Below are 8,968 nucleotides of genomic sequence, written 5' to 3' on the forward strand. Positions count from 1 at the left end.
GACAGCAGAGTTCCTGCCTTACATGGAGTTCCTGCTGGCCTCTGTGTTATCTATATTCAGGACACTCAATCCAGAAGTAGTTCGTGGGGGCCCTTGATGGAGCTGGTTTCAGTGTCTGTTAGGACCACAGGGAATCAGGGGCAGTATGACTGGTTAAATGCTAGTCTGGTGGCACTGTGGGTTTTGCAGGTCTGGTGCTGAGCCCACTTTAATTCAGGCACCAAGACAGTACATTAAAGTGGTGCAGCTAGCCCCCGCTTCACAATGGCATGACTCCCAACCATGTGGCTTCAAAATCCCAGAGAGCAGGGTCTGCACTAGGGGTGGATGAATGTGGGAGGTGGCCACACTTCTGGTCATCAGGGGAGCATGGGAAAAGCAGAAGAAATTGCACCTTCTCCATCACCTGTGTGAATCTGCTCTGCCAGGTCTCCCTCTGCTGCCAAAGCTACTCACAAGATGGTGAAGCTGCGTCTGACCAGCTGTTCACTAGTCAGTCTTCCTCTCTCACCATCCCTGCTCAGCCTCTTCTCCCAGCAAGCACTCCATCAATCTCTTTAACCTTTCTTCTGAAGTTCATGGTGCCAGAATTGTCATCTGTATCTATTTAATTTTGTCTCCCATATCTTTGTTGTAGAGTGCCTGTGTAGTGTGTCTGCCTAGTTCACCATCTTGCTGGAAGTCTGGTCTGGTTTCTATGTCTTTTCATTTGTTTATCTAAATATGACCTAATTTCACCATCATATTTGATGGTCAATTTTGCTGGTTATAGAATTCTTGGTTGGAATTTTTTTTTCTTTCAGAGTTTTCTATACGTCATTCTACTGACATCTTGCATGCATGATTTCTGCTGAGAAATCAGTTTAGTCTTATTATTTCTCTGTAGGTAACTTTTCCCTTTTCCTGAGCTGCTTTCAGCATTCTTTCCTTGTCTTTGGTTTTGAAATTTTGTTTATAACAGGTCTTGGAGGTTTTCTTTTGGGGGTCTATCCTATTTGGAGTTTGTTCAACTTCTTGAATGGCAATCTTTTTTATCTTTCATGATGGTAGGTAAGTTTTCTTCTAAAAATTTTTGGACAATATTCTCTGTGGGTTTTGTTTTTGTCTTTTCCATTTACATGCATTACTCTTGCTAGTGTCCCACACGAACCTTAAGCTTTCTTTGGATTTTTCTGTGTTGTTTCTGGTTGTTCCTCTAGCAGATGAGTGTTGACAGATTTTTCTTCAAGCTCAGTAATTCAGTCTTCCATGGCTCCAATTTTACTTCTTTGCCCTTTCAGTATTGTATCTACTTCTGAAGTCTTAGTATTAATCTTTTGGCTTTCTGATTGCTGTTTTTGTACAATTCCCATTTTTTAATTTATTTCATCTATTTGTTTCCTGAATTCTAAAGTTTGTCCATGTTTCCCTAGATTTCATCTGCAGCTTTCTTGATCCATTGAAGTTGCCTTATTAGCATTTTTATTAAATTCTTTATCAGGTAGTTCCAATACCATTCCTGGTATTATATTTTGGTCACTTGTTTGAGGCACTCTGTCTTGAAATTATCTGTTTTCTCTGAGACATTGTAGCATCATATTTATATTTGATTGACAATTGTATATTGGTGTTATCAGGCATTTACCACCTGTCTCTCAGTGAAGGTGTTGGAGACAGGAAGTATGAATGTGGCTAGTTATCTGTTCACAGGTTGTAGGGGCACTATTCCTGGTACATGACCCCTGGAAAAGCAGAGGCTAAGCAGGAGGGGGTGCCATGACTGTTGGCTGGTGAGAGTGGAGACTGCTCACCAACTACCAGGAAGGTGTGGGAACAAGAGAGAACTGTACCCTCTTGCTGCCAATCCCCAGTGCGCCCTATGCCTGCAGGCCACTGTATTGACAGCTGCTCACAAAAGCCCAAGTTGGCTGCTCCATTCCTTGCCAGGCCACAACCCACCCATTTTCCTTTTCTCTGTCTTCTCCTGCTCAACCTCCTCTTCAAGTTGATACTCAATCCAACTCTCTGTCCTATGCCCTGATGCATAGGGTTCCAGGAACACCATCCATATTTGTTTACTCAGTCTCTCATGTCTTTCCTGCGGAGTGTTGGTTCAATATGTCTGCCTACTCTGCCATTTTTTCCCCAGCTTCCACACCTTTTATCTTACAAGAGATCGAAGGAGAGAGATGTGAGCAGAGATGGAAAGACCTGGCTACTACCAAGAAAGATGAACTGGGAGCAGAGTACGTCCTTTTGACCCAGCGTCTCTGTCCTAGACACAGGGGAAGACTGATGCAAAGACACATGGAGATATCCAAGGAATGTTGGACTTATCGATGCTGAAAGGAGACAACAGCCTTCCTCCAGAGCCAACAGAGACAGAAAGCCTTTCCCTAGACCTGGTGCCCTGAATTTAGACTTCTAGTTTCTTAACTATGAGAGATTAAATTTCTATTTGTTAAAGTCATCGACTTGTGGTATTTTTGTTATAGCAGTTCTAGATAATTAAGAACAGACAATTAAGCCCAGTTACCTTTTTCTATCTCTGGATTCCCTAACCTAGTGTTCATTCAGTGAACACTTAATGAGCATCTATTATGTGAGTCCATACACTGCAGAGAAGAGAAGATAAAGTCTGCCCTTCATGAGAAGCAGCCAGTGCATCTAAAGCTGAATTCCCAGGCAGAATCATGCCCTGAGATGGGCTATCAGAGAATCCTGCTCCAGCCCAGGGCTTCTCTCTCTCCCCCACTTCCTCCTCATACCCAGCACTGAGCACTCACAGGCTTCATGATCCAGGTGATGCCTGGGTTTTTGCGGAACTCCTCCACAAACAGGTGGTATTCACATGGCATCTCAAAGGTTTTGGGAAAGAAGTCACACTTGGCTGCCTCCAGCTTTCCTGCCTCACGCTCCAGTTGTTTCCGGAACCGCTTTAGGTTCTTCACCATGTAGTTCTTGCGAGTCAGCTGGGCATCAGGGTGGGCAGGCTGTTAGCACTCAAGTTCACAGACCTGCTCTACCTCCCAATTGCAGCCTCCATTCTGTGACCCATAAAATAACAATAGCAATAATAGTAACATTGACTGAGATCCAGCTCTTCTATTAATTATCCTTTACAAGTGAGGAAACTAGAGCTTGAAAATGACCCAGGCCTGTCTGGCTTAGAGGCTCATATTTTTAAACACTAAGCTACACTAACCTTGTAGAACACCCCACTGTTGCCTCCTCCTGTTCCTCCCGGACCTTCTTCCTATCTCTAGACCCCAAATTGTCCAACTTTGAAGTCACCGTAATTCCCCAAGCACTCTGATCCTTTGGTCTTTACACCCCAAACCAGCCAGCCGCTTATAGCTAAATTATAAGCGCTGGTAAAATATAGCTAAATTTAGCCGCTGGTAGCTAAATGACAACCAGCTAGGGACTTCAAATCTCTACCCAAGCAAGTGTACAACTCAGGTCTTAGACCCTTACACTCTCAAATGACTTTGCTTGGTCTAGATATAGTCTGAAAATTCCCCAACCAACATACGCCCTTAAATTCCCTTACGCTTTTCCCATTCTGGCTCTTAAAAACAGTGGATACTGTTAAGTCGGCTCCAACTCATGTTGACTCTATGCATGCCATTGTAGAATTGTGCTCCATAGATTTTAATGGCTGCTTTTGGGGGGAGTAGATTGCAGGCCTTTCTTACAAGGCACCTTTTGGTAGACCCAGACTTCCAATATTTTGGTGAGCAGCCAAGTGCATTAACCATTTACACCATCCAGGAGCTTCCATCTGGCCCTGGGTCTCCCAAACCAGCTCCTGCTCACTACCACACCAATGGCAAGGACTGGCTGCTTCAGGCTCACCTCATAGTGGTTTCGGAAGTGACTGATTCGCACGTGCTCATCCATGTAGCTGTGGTCGAAGTTCTCCCGGAGCCAGCTCACGTCGCACCAGTAGAAATCCCACTCCGCTTCACTTGAAGTGGGGAGCAGGGGATACAAAGGTCATGCCCTTATGACCTCAACACTACTGGAGTTTGAGGCCCAGGGATGTGGTGCTGACGGGGCTTTAGGAAGGCTGCAAGATCTCCTCCAGTGGTCTGAAAGAGGTGACTATGGGCCATCTCTGTCTCACAAACAAGCTCAGCATGAAAACTAGGGAAATGATCCCATAAAAATCCTGGGGCTGGCTTGCAGAATGTGCCCTTTGGTTGTTTAAATATTCCTGAGTATTTTTGTGTACATCCAAAATAAATCAATACAGAACAGAGGGAATAGAAGCAAATATTGTTGTGTTGAATGATGGAGGGGATTGTGATCATTGCAATGAAATGAAATATGAGAGGCTGAGTGTAAACCTGATAGTCTCCCATGTAAACTATCACTCAATTCACAAAAAATCCAGCTTCCTGGTTTCTTGTCAGCTGATCTGGTCACACTGAGTGCCTCCTGGCCTCTATCACCTGGCGTAGGAGTGGTAGGTACCCCTTTAGATCGACTGGCACTCCACAGACCTCAAATCCCACCACGACAACCCAGTCATCTTCACTCCATCATGTAACCTGCCTGCCCCCAGCCCACCCTCCCCACCTCTCCACCCTCACTTATCAAATCCTGGAGTTCAGTAGCAATAGCAAGCCCATGCAGCTCACAAAACCCTTCTTCTCACTAAACCCAGAGCAACCCTGAAAGGTGACTTTGGTCATCCACTAAGTTCTAAAATGCAAAGAGCCTTGCCCAACTAGGTTATGGCAGCATTGGACTCCTATGCAGGCCTCCAGACTCCAAAGGCTGACCCTGTGAATACCATGCACACCAGGGAGAAGGGCAGGAGACCCGACGGAGCTATGAAATCCTGATGCCAGAGATGGGGAACAGGGAGGAGATGCTCAGAAAATATGTGACCATAAAAAAATATGAATGCTTTGCATTTAAAAAAAAAATTAGATATACGAGTGGGATTTTAAAAGTTTGTAGAAACTTCCATAATCTCTTCATTCCATTTTTCTATGAAGTTTGTGAAGCCCCCTGTATATCCATGATTGATTCTGTCTCCAACTCTTGCCCCAAAAGAAATCATACACCTGATTTCTATGCATGCCTTTACAGTTTCAATCCATATAGATGTACATACGTATTCATGTAGTGTGATTATACATGGGGTGACATTATTTACCTTGTTACTAACACTAACACTTATGTCACTTACCACATATTTACATGTCACACACTATAAGTACTTCACAAATGTTGTTGTTATTGTTGTTAAGTGCTGACAAGTCAGTTCCAACCCACAGCGACCCTGTATAGGGTTTCCAAGAAGTGGTTGGTAAGTTTGAACCACCAAACTTGTGGTTCAAATGACTTTGCAGTCCAGCGTGTTAACCCGCAGTGTTACCTTATCCCATCAATCCTCAGAACAACACTAAGTGGCAGGCCCTCTTGTTGCTAAGTGCCTACGAGTCAATTCTGACTCATAGTGACCCTATATAGGTTTCTGAGGAACAGCTGGTGAATTTGAATGGCCCACCTTGTAGCTCCACCCGACCCTATGATCCAGTGTGTATCCTACAGTGCCACACCAAGACTCCAGGCCTCAGCACCATTACCCTCATTTTACAGAGGAGAAAACTGAGGCATGGCGAGGTTAAAGAACTTGCCCATGTTCCTAGAGCTACTAAATGAAAGATGAGGATTTGAGCTCAGACAACCAGGCTTCAGAACCTGAGCTTTGTGCTTGGAGCCAATCCTGTGTCCTTTCACAATTTGCTTTTTTCACTAACCTTTCTACTATCTCTTTTAACTCATTCAACCATTGTATGAACATACCACAGTATATTTATCTATTTTCCTAATAAGAGTGTCTGAGTTGTTTCTTGTTTTCACTATCACAGACAAATGGGGGTGAGTTTTGAGAAATACCTTGGAATAGGTTTGAGGTAAACAGAGAGAAATTAGGAAGCTGCTCCTTTGGGGTGATAGTTGAGTGGGATTTCAGCAGTGTAGAAACAGAAGAGAATCATGTGGTCGATTGTGTTTCCAAAGGAAGCTGGCCACATACAGAAGGCCCTTTGGGTGGCAGCCCCACTGAGGTCCCAAAAGACCCAGCATCAGTGCCAGACTAGTGAGTCTGAAAACACCCTAGGCAAGTTCCACTGTGGAGTCGCCTCCAGCCATCAGCTCTTTCCAGCTGAGCCCCAGACATGGCAAAGCAGAAGAATCCCCACAGTGTCTGTCTGTTAGAAGTCTGGGCCCACAGAGACTGGGAGCACAAGAACATGGCCATTTTAAGCAGCTACGTTTTGAGATTAGCAGCTGGACAGTGTAGTGCTTGGCTGCTAACCAAATGGTTGGCAATTCGAGTCCACCCAGGGGCACCTCAGAAGAAAGGTCTGGTGATTTTGTTCTGACAAATTAGCCATTGGGGTTGCCATGAGTCAGGATCAATTCAATGGCAAAGTAATTGGCACAATGACCAAAAAGTTTGTGTGTTGTGAAAGGTGCTCTTTTTGGAATTTAGTAGAATTGATGCTTCTGAGTTATGGTGTTGGAGGAGAATATTGAAAGTGCCATGGGCTGCCAGAAGAACCAACAGATTTGTTTTGGAAGAAGTGCAGCCAGAGTGCTCCTTGGAGACCAAGATGGCCAAACTTTGTCTCTCATACTTCAAACATATTGTGAGGAGGGACCAGTCACTGGAGAAGGATATCACATTTGGTAAGGTGGAGGGTCAGAGAAAAAGAGGAAGACCCCCAATGAGATGGACTGGCCAAGTGGCAGCATCGATGGACTCAAGCGTGGCAACAGTAGTGAGGTTGGCCCAGGACTGGGCAGTGTTTTGCTCTGCTGTGCATAAGGTTGCTATGAGTTGGTATCGAGTCGATGGCACCTAACAACAACAAGAGGAAGAGAGGACTTATGGGTTGAGGCTGTAGATCAGCACTGGACTTCGAACTACAAGGTCAGCAGTTCAGACTTAGCAGCTGCTCCTCAGAACCGACTCAACAGCCCTTAGCAACAACAGCAAGAGTAAAGAGAACATTTTAAAATCTACCTTTAAATACAATGCTGTCTGGGATAGAATAATGTCCTAACACCTACAAAGAAGACCAGTTCATATCACTGTTATTCAAACTTACTTATAAACCACTAAACCCAGTGATGATAAAATTGAAGAATTCTATCAACTTCTTCAGTCTGAAATTGATCAAACATGCAATCCAGATGCATTGATAATTGCTGGTGATTGGACTGCGAAGGTTGGAAACAAAGAGGGTCAGCAGTTGGAAAATATGGTCTTGATGATAGAAATGATGCTGGAGATCACATGATATAATTTTGCCAGACCAATTACTTCTTTGTTGCAAATACCTTTTTAAAACAATGTAAAAGGCAATTATACAAATGAACCTCAACAGATGGAATACATAGAAATCAAATTGATTACATCTGTGGGAAGAGACAGTAGAAAAACTCAGTATCATCAGCCAAACAAGACCAGGGCAAACTGTGGAACAGCCAATCAATTGCTCATATGCAAGTTCAAGCTGATGCTGGAAGAAATTGAAACAAGTCAACAAGAACCAAAATATGACCTTGAATATATCCCACCAGAATTTAGACTCCATCTCTAGAACAGGTTTGGTGTATTAGACACTAATGACCAAAGATTAGAAGAGTTGTGGGATGACATCAAGAACATCATCCATGAAGAAAGCAAAGGGTCATTAAAAAAGCAGGAAAGGAAGACAAGACCAAAATGGATGTCAGAATAGATTCTGAAACTTGCTCTCTAGCATGGAGATGTTAAAGCAACTGGAAAACATGAAGAAGTAAAAGAGATGAACAGAAAATCTTTAAAGGGCAACCTGAGAAGACAAAGTCACGTATTATAATGAAATCTGCAAAGACCGGGAGTTAGAAAACTGAAAGGAAAACACACACACAGCATTTCTCAAGCTGAAAGATCTCAAGAAAAACTTTAAGCCTTGAGCTGCAATATTGAAGGATTCCATGGGCTAAATACTGAATGAGGCAGAAAGCATCAAAAGAAGATGGGAGGTATACACAGTCACTGTACCAAAAGAAATGATTATTGTTCAACCATTTCAAGAGGTAGCATATGAGCAAGAAGTAAGTGATGGTACTGGCCAAAACCAAGTCTCCAGGAATTGACTGAATACAAATTGAAAAATTTCAACAAACTAATGCAGCGCTGAAGGCTCATTTATGCCATCTCATCTCTACCTAGAAATTTGGAAGACAGTTTCCTAGCCAACTGATTGGAAGAGATTCATATTTGTGCCCATTCCAAAGAGAGGTGAGCAATGGAATGCAGAAATCACCAACCAATATACTGATATCACATGCGAGTAAAATTTTGCTAAAGATAATTCAAAAACAGCTGCAACAGTACATTGACAGGGAACAGCCAGAAACTCACGCCAGATGCAGAAGAGGAAGGAAAGAGGGGCATCATTGCTGATGTCAGATGGACCTTGGCAGAAAGCAGAGGCTATCAGAAAGATGTTCACTGTGACTAGTTGACTATGCAAAGACTTTCCATGGTGTGGATCATGACAAGCTATGGGTAACATCATGAAGAACGGGTATTCCAAAACACTTGAGTGTGCTCGTGAGGAACCAAGAGGCAGTCATTAGAACAGAACAAGGGGATAGTAACTGGTATAAAATCAGGAAAGGTGTGCACCAGGGTTGTATTCTTTCACCATACTTATTCAATCTGTATGATAAGAAAGTAATCAGAGAAGCTGGATTATATGAAGAAGAGTACAGCATCAGGACTGGAGGAAGATTCAACAATTTGCGGTATGCAGATGATACAACCTTGCTTGCTGAAAGTGAATAGGACTTAAAATACTGATAAAGATCAAAGACCACAGCCTTCAGGATGGATTGTACCCTACTGTAATATAAAGAAAACAAAAATTCTCACAACTGGGCCAATAAATAACATTGTGATAAATGGAGAAAA

The 8,968-nt window shown here is 43.3% G+C and overlaps 1 protein-coding gene across 1 annotated transcript in view; it reads right to left on the bottom strand.

The window, feature by feature from the left end:
• The window catches only part of TTLL9 (tubulin tyrosine ligase-like family, member 9), a 106,428-nt gene that overhangs the window by 39,916 nt on the left and 57,544 nt on the right, over positions 1 to 8,968 (bottom strand). The window contains 2 exon segments of the mRNA XM_006860771.1: positions 2,766 to 2,951; positions 3,838 to 3,949. Of these exon segments, the coding sequence (XP_006860833.1) occupies positions 2,766 to 2,951; positions 3,838 to 3,949 (298 nt within the window).

Source organism: Chrysochloris asiatica, unplaced genomic scaffold (genome assembly GCF_000296735.1).
Source record: "Chrysochloris asiatica unplaced genomic scaffold, ChrAsi1.0 scaffold00039, whole genome shotgun sequence".
In the NCBI taxonomy this organism is placed as follows: Eukaryota; Metazoa; Chordata; class Mammalia; order Afrosoricida; family Chrysochloridae; genus Chrysochloris; species Chrysochloris asiatica.